The sequence below is a fragment of the Cucumis sativus genome, chromosome 6 (assembly GCF_000004075.3).
Source record: "Cucumis sativus cultivar 9930 chromosome 6, Cucumber_9930_V3, whole genome shotgun sequence".
In the NCBI taxonomy this organism is placed as follows: Eukaryota; Viridiplantae; Streptophyta; class Magnoliopsida; order Cucurbitales; family Cucurbitaceae; genus Cucumis; species Cucumis sativus.
In genome coordinates this window covers 20,729,843-20,746,659 of record NC_026660.2, presented here as the reverse complement: position 1 = coordinate 20,746,659, position 16,817 = coordinate 20,729,843, and the positions used below count along the sequence as shown (strand labels likewise).

Below are 16,817 nucleotides of genomic sequence, written 5' to 3'. Positions count from 1 at the left end.
TCCACAATTTGATTATTTAACATTAGTGTATCCTTATAAACAAACAAATAAAGTAAACTAATAAATTAAATAATTTAGTAATCAAAAGCAAAATAAAACAGAGTTAAATTTTATAAAAATATATTAAATTTGTATAAATATATCTAATACAACTATATTATTTAAATAACTGTTAAACTAATTATTGAAATAAAATTTAAAAATAGAAAAACGTGCCTTTCACGTGTTAATACACTCGTGTAAATAAAAAGTAGAAAAGCATAATATTATATTAAAATAATAAATAATAATAAATAAGAAAAATTGAAAAACAAACGTCAAAATTCCATAGAAAGCCGTTGAGATGAGAGTAGTACGTAGCCCTTTCTTTTATAAGCTTTCCCTACAGCACTTCGCGACTTGTGTTTATGTTCGATATCTCGTTTTCTTTCTTTTGCCTTTGCTATTTGGATGGCTTTGAAGGTTTGTTTGTGTACGTTCATATCATATTTGATTTAGATTTGCTTGTTTTATTTGGTTGTACATAGGGTATAAGAATAATCTGACGATCGAGACTATTCAATCTATATTATAAGAGTTGAGTTGAGTTTAGTTAAAAAATTGGTTAAGTTAGGTTGAAAAAAATTAAAATATAATATATAAAAATATAAAAAAATAAATATATTTATATTATATATTTAATAATAAAACTAAAAAATTAGTTAAGAAGCGTTTCTCTTCGTCGCGCGTGCCTTACTGCTTTCCTCTCTACTCTTCCTCGCGCTGCACTTCTTCCCCCTCCTCGCCGTCCGTCCCTCATTTCCTGTCTTCGTGGTTTGTCTTCGCGGTTCGTCTTCGCCGTCCGTCTCCTCCCTCTTCTTAGCCGTCCGCCTCCTCGTCTTCTCACTTGGTGTTCACAGTCAGCTTCTGACGGTGATCTCAAATAGGTATACAATTATTTATTTATTATTTTTGGTATAAATAAAATTTAATCTCCAATTTTTCTGTTTTTGGTTTTGGTTTTCCTTCCAATAATTATGTTGTAGATATTCTTAGTTTGTTGAGTTAAAGATTGACATTAGCCTTAGGATACACTGAGAATTGAAAAACATAAAAGGGTATTATGTACGTTATTACTTTTTACATTGTTTAAATATGACCAATTTCAAGCTGAAGTGATACATATTAGGCTTGAAATACATTTAGATCTTCTGCTTATTGTTCTGAAATTTAGTTACATGGAGTAGTAAAAACTCAAAATTTAGTAAAGTGCTGAAGTGCCTAAACCCATGTAATTTGTGAACTTGTCAAGAATTTTATAAAGGAGAAAACTCGAGGGTGTAGTATGCATATCTTATTTTCTGAAAACAAACAAATGGTTGATATTCTGATATGCTAACTAAAGGTTTTCCAAGATAATTCAATAAATTTATCAACAAGTTGATTATAGAAGATATCTATAAATGGGCTTAGGAAGTGTTGGATTTTCTTCATATTTTTAATATTATCTATATATTGGGTACTTGTATTTTTTTTCCATTTTGAAATATTTTATTGTTAGATAGTCTTCCTTTTTCGGTAAGACCTTTCATTTCTTCCTAAAATTCAAGTTTTAATTCTTTTAAGAAGTTAGAGTTGATGCACCATGTGAATTAAAAATTACAAGGCATGATAGTGTTCAGCATTGTTTCTGATCTTGAAATTACCAACGTGTCAAATGAACAATTTAAAACTTTACAAACATTAGAATTTAGGAACGAAAAAAAAAAATACAACCCTAAACCCAACTCATTTACGGGGTTGGGTTGAAAACTTAATTTAAGTTATTTGCATTGCCAACCTAAACAACTCGAAAATATGGGTTGGGTTGAGAATGTCTTCCAACCCAACACGACACAACCCAATCAACCCCTTTACACCCCTAGTTGTACATCTAAAACTTTCGCTTTGTCGATTCAGCCATTTTGAAGTTAGTTTGTGTTTTATTGGCTTTGTTCTCTTCAGATATTCAGTGTGTTTTTCTTTTACATTCATATGAATTGTTCTCTTGTTACTCTTTTGTGGAAATGAATCTGTTGCTTCACTTTTCTGTTGACGTTATTACCTTTTTCTGCAGATTGAAGCATCTCGACCTAGTCTTTCTATATATGGATAAATGATAGAAAAAAAATTATTTTGTGAAATTTTCCCATTTTGATCCATCGTTTCCATTCAACCTTCACTTTCATTCTCCAATGGCGAGGAGGAGTCAGGGTATCATAATTACAGACAAGTACCAGATGAGGACATGGGCGAGATCCATGAGACACAATTCCATTGCTCTCGTTCCCACCATGGGTTTCCTTCATGACGGCCATCTCTCTCTAATCCAAGAAGCTCACAACCATGCACAACTTGTTGTCGTCTCTATCTACGTTAACCCTAGCCAATTTGCCCCTTCCGAGGATCTCTCAACCTATCCTTCAGATTTCGACGCCGACATTCGGAAGCTCATGACTGTTCCTGGAGGAGTTGATGTCATTTTCCATCCTCACAATCTCTATGACTATGGAGTTGAATCAGCTATGGATTGTGCTGGAATGGCCAACGTTTCTTGCTTGGAGGAATCCGGTTCAGGGCATGAGACATGGGTGAGGGTTGAGCGTTTGGAGAAGGGCATGTGTGGGAGAAGTAGGCCTGTTTTCTTTAGAGGGGTTGCTACGGTTGTTGCTAAGTTATTCAATATTGTTGACCCTGATGTTGCCTTGTTTGGGAAGAAGGATTATCAGCAATGGCGGATTATCGACCGGATGGTGAGTCTTTTTAATAGTGTGAATGGTTTTGATTTTCATATCTGTTTTTGAGCTCAAACTTCATTGTTTTTCATCTGAAATCCTAACTTGATTGCTTTTCTATGATTTATGAACTTAATTTGCATTAAGTCACTAAATCTTGCATGTCTGTAAAACTATCTTCTAAACTTGAAAAGCTTCTTCCATCAATACTATTAGATGAACTGGTAGTTAGGTTCTCAAGAATACTAAATCTTTCATGTGTGCAATATGCCCTGCAGGGAATGGCTTGAACTCCCGTTCCTTGAACTTTATTCAGTTCTGATTCGTATAGTTTAAATTTTGGGTTGGGTAACAAGCTTCGCTTACCATCCTTAGTTATTGTGTTTTTACCCACCATTATGATGATTCCAATCAAGGGCTCCCTTAATGTTTATAAGATAGATGAGTCAATTCTCTTATTACCAATTTAAAAGAAGCCTCATGCTATCTATATGGTATCATATCCATAAAGCTAAAATGAATATTCAATTCATTAAAAATTTAAATTTTGATCCAAGAATAGTGAACCCAAAAGGGGTACTATCTTGAAAAGGGTCATGTTGAGAATGTCAAACTAAAAAATCTAACGACCTCATAATGTTTATAAGGTAGATGAACTAATCCTCTCATTAATAAATGATTTTGAAAAGGAATCTCATGTTATCTAATAATTTGTTGTCATTTGATTAACAAAAGCATATATTTATTACCACTGGTGACAAGGCAACATCTCTCACTTCAGCTTTCTTCCAGGTTCGAGATCTTGATTTTCCTGTAAAAATTGTGGGGTTTGAAATCGTGCGGGATGCTGATGGTCTTGCTATGAGTTCTCGCAATGTGCGGCTCTCACCTATAGAAAGACAAAAGGTTCTCTTCAAATTATAGTGTAGTAGTGGGTTCAAAGTGCAAAGCATATTGGCTTTATCGTTCATGATCAAATGATTACTTAGATTTAGAAATTGATTTACTTATTCTCATCTTTCGTCTATAGGCATTGTCTATAAACAGATCATTGTCAAAAGCAAAATCTGCAGCAGAACAAGGTGAACTCAATTGCAAAAGCTTAAAAAACTTAGTTGTCGATGAAATACAAGAAGCCGGCGGAGAACTTGATTATGCTGAGGTGAGTTGTGGATGATTTAAATTATGAAGTTTTATGACTTGAGCTTATATTAAGCGTTTGGTGTTCTGTTTGACTTTGTGGAGTCTTCAACTTGCTTAAGAGATAAACAATGTGTTGTTGTAGCTTGTCTTTTTTAATAATTTTATTGTATAACCATTTGTGCTGAAGGGTGAAAATGGATGAGAGTTTTTTTTCCTTGAGAAAATATCAATTTATATCTTTAAGTTTTTGAGGTTGTATCATTTTAAACCTTAACTTTTCGAGTTTATCAATTTATCCTCCATTTCATTCCATTCATATGAATATCATGTGAGACTTATAACTTCATCAATCAAGTTTCTTAACATTTACAAGCAAATTATCTTATTAAAAAAGATTTACAAGCGAGTTAATTAAAACTCTCAATTGGTTAACAGTTAGTTTATTAATGTGGTTGTTTGTTGATGGCAGATTGTGGAACAAAAAAGTTTAGAGGCTGTGGAGGAGATCAAGAGTCCAGTTGTGATCTTGATTGCAGTTTGGTTTGGCAAAGTTAGGCTCATAGACAACATCGAAATAAACATTTGAGTATGTACCTTTTTTTTTCCTTTTTATTAATAAGCCTTTTGAAAGCATCACACATCTAGTGCCGGAGTTAAAACCATTTTTATCGATGAGGTGATTTTTTTTTTATAAGAGACAAGTATATTCATATAACAAAACAGAACATCCTAAGGGCGAGGGACAAGAGGGCCCTCCCCGGAAGAAGCTAGGGAACTAAGACATAATGGCCTTCCAATTGTTGAAAATCATAGAAAGGCTATAATTACAAAAGTGTTTGGTGTAATTCGTACTCCACCAAGAGGCTGTGTGTTGAACCACAGTCCAAAAAGAATCAAAAGAATTAAATCTATCTTCAAAAATTCTGCTATTCCTTTCTTTCCAAATGCTCCACTAAAGGGAACGCGTCGCACATTTCCATAAGATGTTTCCTTTAGGGCTGTAACCTCTAATGTTAAGACCTTCAATCATCCAGCTATCAATCTTGCTAGGAAGGCAAAGCTCCAAATCAAAAATACCAAACAGAGTGTTCCAAGCTTTTCTTGTGAAGGGACATTGTAGAAATAAATGATCCAAGGTTTCCTCATCTTTAGCGCATAGGCAACACATCGAGGGGCTAAGCAATGTGTTCTGAATTTTTTTTTGTAGTTTCTCATGGGTGTTGAGGCTTCTGTAAGCAAGCGACCATAAGAAAAACTTCACCTTCTTCGGAATTTTATTCTTCCAAATCTGACGAATCAAGGGAACAGCAATGTTGGGGGATCTCTTAGTTAAGTTAAGAAAAGTAGATTTTGTAGTGAAGTTGCCATTCATGTTAGGAGTCCATTTAAGACTATCATTCCTTTCAGTGGGGGCCCAAGAGTGAAGAATTTCTAAAGCTGAGGCCTTTTGGCAATCTCGTTGTCGAGCATATTTCTTCTAAGGCCCAAATTCCAAGAATGAGTAGCAGTACACCAGCATTTAGCCACATAAGCTTCCTTATTCAGCGCCAAAGAGAATAAGTTAGGGAATTTTTCTGCAAGTGTTTCCGCGACACACCATTTATCCTTCCAAAATTTGATTTTTGTTCCTTCTCCCAAAACAAAAGCAGAAAAATTAAAGAATATCTCCTTATGCTTTAAAATACCAGCCCATAATCTATGAGATTTTCCCCTGTTTGGATCTTTGGTAGACCACCCATTCTCATCTAAACCATAGATGGCCACAATTAATCGCCTCCATAATGAGGTTTCTTCCTTACTAAACCTCCAAAATCAAATCGATGAGGTGATTTTGAAAATTGACAAAAGTGATTTTAACCCTTTAGAATTATACTCGAAATCAACTTGTTAGGGTGGTCTTGGGATTGGCTCTTTTAGGCAAAAGAATATTGCTCTTCTCACTAAATGGTTTTGGAGGTTTAGTAAGGAAGAAACCTCATTATGGAGGCGATTAATTGTGGCCATCTTTGGTTTAGAGGAGAATGGGTGGTCTACCAAAGATCCAAACAGGGGAAAATCTTATAGATTATGGGCTGGTATTTTAAAGCATAAGGAGATATTCTTTAATTTTTCTGCTTTTGTTTTGGGAGAAGGAACAAAAATCAAATTTTGGAAGGATAAATGGTGTGTCGCGGAAACACTTGCAGAAAAATTCCCTAACTTATTCTCTTTGGCGCTGAATAAGGACGTTTATGTGGCTGAATGCTGGTGTACTGCTACTCATTCTTGGAATTTGGGCCTTAGAAGAAATATGCTCGACAACGAGATTGCCAATGCGGCCTCAGCTTTAGAAATTCTTCATTCTTGGGCCCCCACTGAAAGGAATGATAGTCTTAAATGGATTCCTAACATGAATGGCAACTTCACTACGAAGTCTACTTTTCTTAACTTAACTAAGAGACCCCCCTCCATTGCTGTTCCTTTGATTCGTCATATCTGGAAGAATAAAATTCCGAAGAAGGTGAAGTTTTTCTTATGGTCGCTTGCTTACAGAAGCCTGAACACCCATGAGAAACTAAAAAAAAAAGTTCAGAACACATTGCTTAGCCCCTCGATGTGTTGTCTATGCTCTAAAGATGAGGAAACCTTGGATCATTTATTTCTACATTGTCCCTTCACAAAAAAAGCTTGGAACACTCTGTTTGGTATTTTTGACTTGGAGCTTTGTCTTCCTAGTAAGATTGATAGTTGGATGATTGAAGGTCTCAATATTAGAGGTTACAGCCCAAAGGGAAACATCTTATGGAAATGTGCGACGCGTTCCCTTTAGTGGAGCATTTGGAAAGAAAGGAATAGCAGAATTTTTGAAGATAGATTTAATTCTTTTGATTCTTTTTGGACTGTGGTTCAACACACAGCCTCTTGGTGGAGTACGAATTACACCAAACGCTTTTGTAATTATAGCCTTTCTATGATTTTCAACAATTGGAAGGCCATCATTTCTTAGTTCCATAGCTTCTTCCGGGGAGGGCCCTCTTGTCCCTCGCCCTTAGGATGTTCTGTTTTGTTATATGAATATACTTGTCTCTTATAAAAAAAAATAATTATACTCGAAATGTCTTTTACTTTTTTGTCTTATGTAGGTCTGATAAAACTCCAATGGAGGGTACAAATTGTAACATGCAACTAAGTTTATGATTCAAATTGATAAAACGTGACAAATTTAAAGATAAATTTGGATTCCTTTGGATCTTTCTATGCATACTATCGTTGTATCCAAGCTTAAACTATCATCTGACGAGATTGCTTTGAAAGAAGCCTGAATTCGAGGGGACAACAATATGCCAATCAACGAACGAACAATGGGGGATGAGACGTCGACAAGCCGACAGGATTTGGACACTCATCATAATGAGACGTCAGACGACATGGTCGCTTAGAGACCCAACAATCCTCAAATTCCTTGAGCTGTTCACCACAATCCCTTAGACCAAAGATACCTATTCAGACGGATCAATAAGTAGATACAAATCCAACTACCCAAGTAAAGGGTTCTGAGAGGGGTGAGAAGTACTCAGGGAGACACAGACATTCGAAGTCCCATAAGCGTCTTAAATCATAACTGTCTGGTGCTTGGAAGGATTTGTCAAGACTATCTAACGTAGTCTTAAAGCTGTCTGATATTGTTGATTGCCAAGGTATCAAATTGGTGGAAATCAAGCAGATGGTTCAGAGGCTGGTTGAGGTATGATTTACATGTTTTCTTGATTGCTGTTCTTTCACAATTTCACATATGGGTTATGAGAATATAAACGATCGTGTAACAACTATAAATGATTGCTTAGTAACATTACATGATCGTCTAGACACAATAAACAATTGCTAATATTACACGATTGTATAGACTTGTTGCACGATCATTTTGACTTGGTACATGATCATATATGTTTGTTACATGATCGTTTATGTTCGTTACACAATCGTTTATGCTTGTTACGCGATAAATTTACAAGCTAATATATATGGTCCAACTTAGTATACTAACCATCTTCAATTCTGTTTATTCATTTTTACAGTTTTAATTTTATCAATTTTTTTGAAACGGAAACGAGCCTTTCAATAATTAATGAGAAGAAAGTTATGCTCAAAGTACCATAGAATTATACAAAGAGCTAAAATTTTTATGGGAGAAATAGTCTGGAAAACAACTACACAGACAAAACAAACAAAGCCAAAGACCATTACAAACTCCAAACAGTGCTGAAAAAACAAACATGGCAGACTGGCAAAAACCAATACAAATGAAATGCTGGAATAGGGTAGAAATGCACCAGAACCTAGAGCCATGAAAGAAATAATTGTTGGAGATTTAACTTAAGGTGACAATTTTTTTCAAGATGACAAAAACACACCCTCTTCAAACTCTTCTATGATTGCTTCTGGAAGAGAACTCGCCATCTACACATTGCTTCAAAACAATAACTCACACAGTTTTCTGTGAAGGATCAGCCCAATACTATTCCACAATCAGCAACTATTGATTTCGAATGATCTGAAAGTCCAAAGGGCAGAACTGATAGTGGGCAAACCAAGCACTTTTCAGCAACTTTCAAATCTTCATCCAATTGAAACAAAGCATTAAGGTCTTTCTCTAGAGGCTCCAATGTGACAGCCCTTCATTTCCTTCCATCTTTTCAGAATGTTCAAAATTTTCACTGCTTACACTGAAAGGAGAAATGAATGTTGTTTCACACTTCTTTTTGGATGGAATGACTAGAGTACGGCATAAATTACCTCTCAGGAATTTCACCTTTGAGTTAAAACATTGAAAAATTAGAGTATTCAAAGGCTTAAAGATTAGAGGATTGAGAATCTGACTTGTTAACTTGAGAGAGAACTTGAATTTAGCATAATTAGCTTCTAAAATATCAGGATTCTGCTCGGGAATCAACTTCTTCTAAAAGAGTCTCATTTTAGTTGTTTTCTTTCTTCTAACAACATGCTTTGGAAAACTCTTGAATATGTTCTGGAAATTTCTCACTTTTGGTTTGGCTCTTGATCCATTTTTTAGATGTAAATCTGACCGAGGAAGAAGTTGAAGAAGAAACATCCGAAAGGGAGGAAGAGGAAGAGGGCCTTTTTGAAATTTTTCTAGACAAGGGGTTGCAGTTCAAGAATGGGAGGTACTAACTGCTCAGAAGAAGCATGGGATAGCTCTCTGCCAATGGAGAAACTTGGAACGGCATTACTTTTTTCAATCAAGTCCATTATCTGTAACACAAGTGAAATTGTAGAAATTAAGATGGAATTCTTTTTTAATGATACATTGGGTTGTTAATCTCGCTCATAGGCTTGACGCTACAAGATTTTGAGGCAACTTTATGATTACTTTGTTGTGAAAAAAATTCACAGAAAGTGGTGAATGAACTTTCTGGAATTGCAGACCGCAGTGGTGGTTATGACACCAATAGAATCAACATTTTCTTTGGATGTGAATTCCAACTTGGGCAATATCAAAGTCATGATTAATTTATTTCTTGTCAAACCTTGTTTTCCTGTGGATCTATTAATAATGATGATGCGAATATCTTCTGAGAAAGTTTCATTGTTTAAATATTTGAGTTGCGTAGAACTTGGGCAATATCAGGTTGGGTTTATCATGTTCATCATATTACATCTTTGCACTAATTTTTGTTTTGAAAGGAGACGAGTCTCAATTATTAATAAAATAAATCCAAAATTCAAAGTACATGAGAATTATACAAAGCACACAAACGAAGAGATTAAGGATCAGGATGTGTACTCAAACACAACTAGGTTGACACATTTTTAGCACCCTCATAATATCCTAAAAAAAAACTAGTATCAAACGATTAAGGAATCTCGAGAAAACAGTGGTAACCCATATAAGAATCCGAGAGGAAATGAATAATCTGTTTTCTTTCTTTCTTAGAGTTGTAGTTAACATGAACGTAGGTCCACGTTCTTCTCGAGTATCAGGAATGAATTCTTTTTGTTATTGACTTCAGAGCTAGGAATTAAACATATCCAATGAGATTTTCAAGTATGCTGGTGGTGGTTGTTCTTTTTGCTTAATTCTGTTTTTATTTTGCGGGGCAAAACATGTTAGTCGTTCGGACCTCAATGGACTAAGTTAAAACACTGGAGACAAATTTTACCTTTCATTTTTTCTGCTTATCTTCTAGAGACAAATTAATCTCCTTCACTAACCAAGGTGTCATTTGAATCTTTGATAATCTTTTTGTTTTCTACTTTTGGCTTTTGTTTTTGTTTTTTCAGGAACAGGTTGTTGTTGTTGGGTAAATAATTATTAATTGCATTTGCATGGTTTTTGTTTTTACAGACAGAAAAACCAAAAACTGAATACAGAAAGGTCAAACTAAACTGCACTGAGTAATTTCCAACTGATTATTATCCTATTTCTTGTTTAGGCTGGGGAAACCATTGAAAAAGTCCTTGCATGAGGTCATAGTCGTGTCCCAGTCTATTATGAGAACCCAAAGAATATTTGGTCTCCTACAGGTATCAGTAGAATAATTTTATAATGCCTTATAATTTTCAACCTCCATTTGATTTCTATGTTTCTTTCGAAATGCAATGGCAAGCTCTCAAGAATAGGCAATAACATCATTCATTTTCTTACAAAGAAATTCCAGTTTTCTTGTGGTAGATGTTTTCCTTTGATTGTTGAACCCTTCAGTATCCTTTTCAATTAGTTTGATTTTCTTTTTTTTCGTCCTGGATTTAGGTGAAAAGTCTACTGACTGTAACAGCAGAAGCTGAAACTCCAGTCGGTGCTGTTTCCATAAGGAGAATTCATAGGTAATGAATGCTCTTTCCTTGAATCTAATCATAAATGATTTCATCTCTTATATGTTCTACAGGGTTCCTTCAGATATTCCATTATATGATATCCTAAATGTATTCCAAAAGGGAAACAATCATATGGTCGTTGTAGTCAAGGTCAAGGAGAAGACTAAGAACTCTGCGCTTTCCAGTAATGGAGAGAAACATGGGGAAAAGTCTTTTACCTCTGGGATATCTCCACTTGTCACTCCCTTGCTCACAAAACATTGACAATGATTTGGGAAGTAATGATTTTGATATATTTTTTACTTCTCTATTAATAAGAACTCAGAGTACAAGAGAGTGATAAAAAGTCTAAATTAGGGAACCTGGGGATCAAGAAGCGCACCCGGACATCTCAACTAGGTTGATACCCCTTAAACGCCAATCACTATTTCCCAAGCATACAAAAACAGAACTTTCTAAAATTAATTAGAGGCCAGAAGATAATAAAAAACCATAAGAAAATCTAACACCTGAGAATGCCAAAAACATACAAACATAAAAGTTCCAAGGCTAAAAATGAAGCAATCCACCAAGACTTCAAAACACAGAAAGAGGCCTGCTGTAAGAATCCTTCAAACTGAATATTCTGCAAACTGAAACCTCAACTGCAATGCTGGTTGAGAGAGAAAAACAGTCCAGTTGGGGCAAATGGCTTGAATGGAATAATCTTCAAACTCCTTATTTAAGGAGCACCAAACTGCTGCATTATGTTCTACGGTACACACATTTTCTGCCCTTAGTCTTTCCTTGTGATGGAAAATTTGTTGATTACGCTCGAACCATGCAGGAGAATGTGACTGCAACAACTAGAGTGTGCAATTTGTTTGAAGATATTGAAGATGGGGAAATTATTAGGATTATCACTTTAGAGGATATTTTTGTGGAACTTCTGCAAGTGATCACAACTTCAGAGGTGGTGACTTTTCACCAATCTTTATACACAAATAAAATTCATCTGTGGTGTCTTTTCTGTTTTCTTTTCATAAAAAAATGCCTACCTATGTTTTAACATATGTTGTAAAAGAAGATGGTTGGTTTTCACTGACTTGCTTCATAATTCAGGAGGAAAAAATTGTAGATGAGGCAGGCGTATATGTGGATGTCTATAAACGGTAAACAAATTTCCTTTTTTTTAGCATCAGTCTTATTTAGCTGATTATGTGGTTGAATGTAGAATGTTTCTCAAAAGTGTAGGATATGTGTGGTTGCGGCTGCAGCTGTGGCACTAGCTCCATCAGCTTGTAGGCTGCCACTTGACAGGCCAAAAGTCCACCGTAAGTTAAAATTTGTTCAATTCCCAAGTTGTCGAGTACTTACTGTTGTCTGGCTATTAGCAGCGTTTTTAAAAACAAAAAATTGATCTGACATCAAAGTATACATTTTTCTTGGTTTGTTCTGCTCAAATTTTCAAGTCTTTTTCACCAATTATATCCATTTCGGCTGAGTTAAATCGTATAAGATTTTAAAAAACGAACTCCCAAGGTGGTGTTGCAATATCAAGGATACAGGTAATATTAGGAAGTGCTTTGTTATTTCATGTTTGATTTTTGTCGTCTTTTGTTTGTCACTTGCTTTCTTTACTTTGATAAACAGGCATGTTCAGTAACTCCATGTTTATTTTTTCTCATTTCCATGAAAACTTTCCAAGAGCTCCCTTGTGTTTCTTCTTCCAAAATAATAAGAAATAGGTGGAAAGATAGCAAAAATGTTACCCAACGGAGTTTTATTTGCACTATTTGTTGACTAATAAACACGTCTCTAGTGTTGTGAATATATAAGTCTTATAATTAATTTGTAACTCACAGGGAGTTCAAAGTAGGAAAGTCAAGATCCAGGAGAGCTGCGGAAGATTATAGATTCAATGATATTTAAGGATAAGGAGTCGCACTGGTACTTCAACCGAGTGATAAAAGATTAACGAATCAACCAAGTTTCCAAAGGAATTCTATTCCGTGCTTCACCAAGCTTAAACTCTCCATCTTCTGTAGTTTTGACCAAATTTTTACTTTTAGCTTTTATCACAATTACTTCAAAAAAATAATTACGAAGTAGTATGAATTTTCTCGTTCTTGTACACAGTATAGAGGATAACAGTAGCTGGAAAAGGAAGACCACCAAATATTCTTTTATCTGGCTAATTAGGTTTGTTACTAATATTTACATATTAGTACACTTTATGTTGATCTTTATTAGGAGAAAGTAGAATGACATCGCCAGTCCATTAGAAACTGTGGTTGTCTATTGAATCGAATGTGGTATAGAAGTTGGTCTTAGTTTTAGATTAGATAATGCAGGCATGGCAGGAAGTTGTGTTGGAATATGGACTAAAATTTTATTAAACTATTAAGAAGAGTCTGGCCTAAATCGGACTTTCCAGAGACAAGAGATTGGACTCTCCATAGCATTCCAAAACCAGACATACACTCATCCTGTAGACTGACTACCCCACTACTCCTCCAGTTACATAAAAGCGACTACTCATAGTAACCCACAAACTGGTGGCCTATTAGCTAAACCATTGAACTTTTTTCGTATACAAATGACATGGGAAATTACTTGAACATGGGCGGGGTAGAACTTTTGGGTCTGTGAAGGATAACTGTAAAGAGATGGGTCCAAATGGAGTGTGAGCTTTATAGAGGCTTAGTTGTATAGTAATAGCTAGATTAGACTATCTCCCATCAGTTTGGGAGATTGGTCATCTATTTTACTTGAAAAAAATTATTAAATACATCTTTTGTTGTGTTCTTTATGTCAATTCAATTGCTAATTATATTGTTTCTTCTTGCTGTCTAATCTTGTATCACAGAAACAACTTCAAAATATCATGGACGCATGGAGGAGTGGCAATACTGGAATTACTGAATTTTATCACTCTAAAGAAAACAATGTTACATTATGGTTGAAAATCATCGATAAGGTCTTTTCTTTTCATTATAATCTAAAAAATTGTTAATATTTGCATCCATGCTATTTGATTCATGTTTGCTCGTTTTAAATGGATAATCTTTTCTCTTTCCCATGCCTGCTGGTGAAACCAGTTTAATTAACTTCACATGGATGCTCTGCCAACACAGTATCTATATTTGGAACCAAGTGTCTTAATCCATCAGTATAAAGTTGTAGACAATCTTCAACAACTTGAAAAAATTAATGACTTGGAGAAGTTTTAAAGTCCCAAAAAGTCAAGGTAATATAGTGTAACCCTGGCCTTCTATTTTCTTCCAGAAACTAATAGGAAACTCCTCTAGTAGACTTCTCACCAAAATTGAGGTACTTGGAAAGGTTATATTTACATATAATCATTTAGCCACAGTGAATGTAAGAGAAAAACTAGTTGAAGCCTGAAGACAATTAGTACCAAAAACTATTGAATTTGGTACCGGTTGGGGTTGAAGTTAAGTGTGTGGTGATTTTGTAGCCAAGTCGCAACTTAGAATTAGAGGTTCTAAAGTAATCCAATACTTAGCTCTCAAACTTCTTGATGTGACAATATATGATTGAATTAGATTAACTTAACTACAGGGCATCCGATGATTAAATATAAGAATATATCTTTTTTGTGGTTATGAATATTCCCTACGAGAATGAGAATGAGAATGAGAGAAACAGAAGGATTAATAGCAGAAGTTAAAGAAAGGACGTCTTTGAATCTCTGTTTGTAATTTCCATGAAAAGGATTATACAACATTAAGTTATTTCATACGGTGAAGTACAAGAACAATGCTCTTCTATCCTACTTTCTCCTACCTAATTTACCAAAGTTACAAGATTCTATCCTTCAATGTACATAATGTTTTGAACACATTCCATGCTTCAACTCTGTATGGTATAGTTAGTGTAAGAGATTGAAGGTTGCAGACACAATCTTGAGTTCTCTTCAATCTCTTACTCTAGATCACCTTTAGCTTTTTGATGAGAGTAGTTTAATCATGCCAACATAGAAGCATCACAGCACATCTCCAGATGATATAAAGTCTTGCCCTTTGCTCTCTGATTTGCTTTGAACATTGCTGCCATGACCAAATCTTTGAACTCCTCATTTTTAATGAAAGAAGAAGAAGAAGAAGAATTAGATAGAGAGAAATTGAATTCAGGTTCTTAAGTTTTTGTGGCCTGAAGATGGAGTTAAGAAGGTAGTGATTATATAGAAGGTTTTATGAAGAGAAACAACATGTGGTGGAGACAGATGTTGGCCCATGATTGGTCTATTGTCTGAGAGAGAAGATAAACAGAGTTATTCCCCTTGTCTCCTTGCTAAGCCCACCTGATATGGACTCCTCATCTGTTTCTTCCATTGTAGGCCAACATTTGTCTAACTTATTCACATGACCATACAATTTAAACCAAAAGATAGAAGAAAAATATCATTTGGTTAATATAAGATCAGGAGGGAGCAATTATGGTGAGCATAAGTCATAGGGTCCAACTCTTCTTTGGTTGGTATGGTATTAATATATAATTAAAATTATGAAATCCCAAGATTAGGATTGTTTGTATTTCAAACAGTTAAGTGGGTAGAAATAACAAATTTTGAAAAGAAAAAACTTGGGTGCGGTCCCTATTGCAACCAATGAAAAACTATCATAAGTTATTAAACAATTATGATTTTTTCATAGACAATGGGAGAGCATGATAGTTTAGGTGTAGGCTAAATTATAGACCCAATATGTATGAGTGGTAACGTTATAAGTGAGCTATGTCTAACGTAAACATACACCGTCAATGATGTAACAATCTCGTACTATTTCGAGTATTGAATCTAGAGGACTAACAATAATTTAAATTGTTTAAAACTGTGATTAAATGAAACTAAAGGTAACCAAAGTTAACGTGTTGTGAATAGACTAGATTGCAATTTAAAATAGTAAACAATGATGATCAAACATGAGCTACCATTGCTTCAACCTTTCGAGCTCTACAACAACAGTGATGTTGGCATAGCACACCAAGACAACGGAAATTTATACTTATTCAGTATTGTATGAAGTTCTTTAGGAGTCCTAAGCAGCTATTACCTAATGTTCCCATGGTTAGCTGAACCCTAGATTAATTTAAGTTTAGTTTTTTTTTACCCCATGACGTCCTTTATTTCTAAAGTTACATTACTTTTCTTATTCCTAGGTTTTAAGTCCCACGTCCCTTTGCGACATTCGCTTATATCATAGTCTTCTCATCACTAGAGTTTCATTAGTTTGTTAAATTAAATGATCAAGTTAGTTTACCAAAACTTTCGATAAAATCAACAAAGAGAATGAAGGTGTAGGTGCGTCCACAAACTCAAGTTATATAAAAACCTTAAGAGTATCATAGTGTTAAATATATCCCTAGAGAAATTAAGCTCATGATATTGACAAAATAAACTTGTTGAGTAAATAAAAATCACTGCTACAATGTAACTCCAAGAAAATAAATAAATAAATAATATGTTCTCCATTCATCACATTCTCACTATGCCATATCCAAAATATATGATTCCCTAAGTTATCATTGTGATTTTCTCTCTACTCTGAGTTGATTGAATTTTCCCATTACCTCATCATTTTGTTGTTTTCATCATCAATTGCAGCAACACCTCATGACTCATTAAATATGTTAACCAACTTGAATGCTATTGAGTAGGAACATCAATTGGAGAAGTCATATATATATATTATATAGATTGCGAAGACTCAATATTCGGTATAAAAATAAATGGTGACGATGAAACGTCACTTTTCCATTAGTCAACAAATGATACAAGACACTTTAAGAACCATTTAAAACTATTTCTTAAACTTCGGAGACCAAATAGATCACAATAGTCTCAAACCTGACGTACATTTTACCCTTAATCATTTAATCAGTGAAAGAAAAATAAATTAATGTTTTATATTAATCAATTAAAATATCTTAATTATAAAAACTAACTTAATTCTAACTAAGATATTTATATTTTATTAAAAATTAAAATTGAGGTAATCAGCAATGTTTTGTTTAAAACATAGAATTTTTTTTGACAAATTATATGCCCTTCATACAACAAAATCATTAGAAGATAAAATTTTACAGATTTTTCTATAAAGTGTA

General features: G+C 34.4%; 2 protein-coding genes and 1 long non-coding RNA gene across 8 annotated transcripts; 2 read left to right on the top strand and 1 right to left on the bottom strand.

The window, feature by feature from the left end:
- Positions 1-715: 715 nt before the first annotated feature.
- LOC101220670 (pantoate--beta-alanine ligase) lies at positions 716-9,420 on the top strand. 4 transcript variants are annotated; one of them, XR_004217534.1, is made up of 7 exons: positions 716-926; positions 2,096-2,771; positions 3,546-3,659; positions 3,784-3,915; positions 4,366-4,482; positions 7,194-7,620; positions 8,947-9,420. XR_004217534.1 is itself a non-coding variant. In XM_031887575.1 (5 exons), the coding sequence occupies exons 2-5, from the start codon at positions 2,214-2,216 to the stop codon at positions 4,480-4,482; spliced, it is 921 nt and encodes a 306-aa protein (XP_031743435.1). In that variant the 5' UTR covers positions 716-926; positions 2,096-2,213; the 3' UTR covers positions 4,483-6,465. The 4 variants fall into 4 exon arrangements, 1 of the variants encoding a protein (XP_031743435.1); XR_004217532.1 differs by having other exon boundaries at positions 7,191-7,620; XR_004217533.1 differs by having other exon boundaries at positions 7,019-7,620.
- Positions 9,421-10,490: 1,070 nt separating this feature from the next.
- Positions 10,491-13,730, top strand: LOC116404460. 3 transcript variants are annotated; one of them, XR_004217298.1, is made up of 7 exons: positions 10,491-10,562; positions 10,645-11,465; positions 11,536-11,661; positions 11,811-11,860; positions 11,943-12,022; positions 12,554-12,890; positions 13,558-13,730. It is a non-coding gene; the product is annotated as an uncharacterized LOC116404460 (long non-coding RNA). The 3 variants fall into 3 exon arrangements; XR_004217299.1 differs by having other exon boundaries at positions 11,938-12,022; XR_004217300.1 differs by lacking the exon at positions 12,554-12,890.
- A 648-nt stretch (positions 13,731-14,378) lies between these two features.
- Positions 14,379-14,890, bottom strand: LOC116404399. The gene has a single exon (XM_031886770.1). The coding sequence runs from the start codon at positions 14,789-14,791 to the stop codon at positions 14,675-14,677; it is 117 nt and encodes a 38-aa protein (XP_031742630.1). The 5' UTR covers positions 14,792-14,890; the 3' UTR covers positions 14,379-14,674.
- Between the last annotated feature and the right edge of the window lie 1,927 nt (positions 14,891-16,817).

What these genes read in the sequence shown, in the direction of transcription:
- LOC116404399 (XM_031886770.1), bottom strand. Translation starts at nt 14,791, where the DNA reads ATGAGGAGTTCAAAGATTTGGTCATGGCAGCAATGTTCAAAGCAAATC.
- LOC101220670 (XM_031887575.1), top strand. Translation starts at nt 2,214, where the DNA reads ATGGCGAGGAGGAGTCAGGGTATCATAATTACAGACAAGTACCAGATG. An exon ending in CACCTATAGAAAGACAAAAG is followed by an intron (nt 3,660 to 3,783) that starts GTTCTCTTCAAA and finishes TTTCGTCTATAG; the next exon opens with GCATTGTCTATAAACAGATC. An exon ending in GAGAACTTGATTATGCTGAG is followed by an intron (nt 3,916 to 4,365) that starts GTGAGTTGTGGA and finishes TGTTGATGGCAG; the next exon opens with ATTGTGGAACAAAAAAGTTT.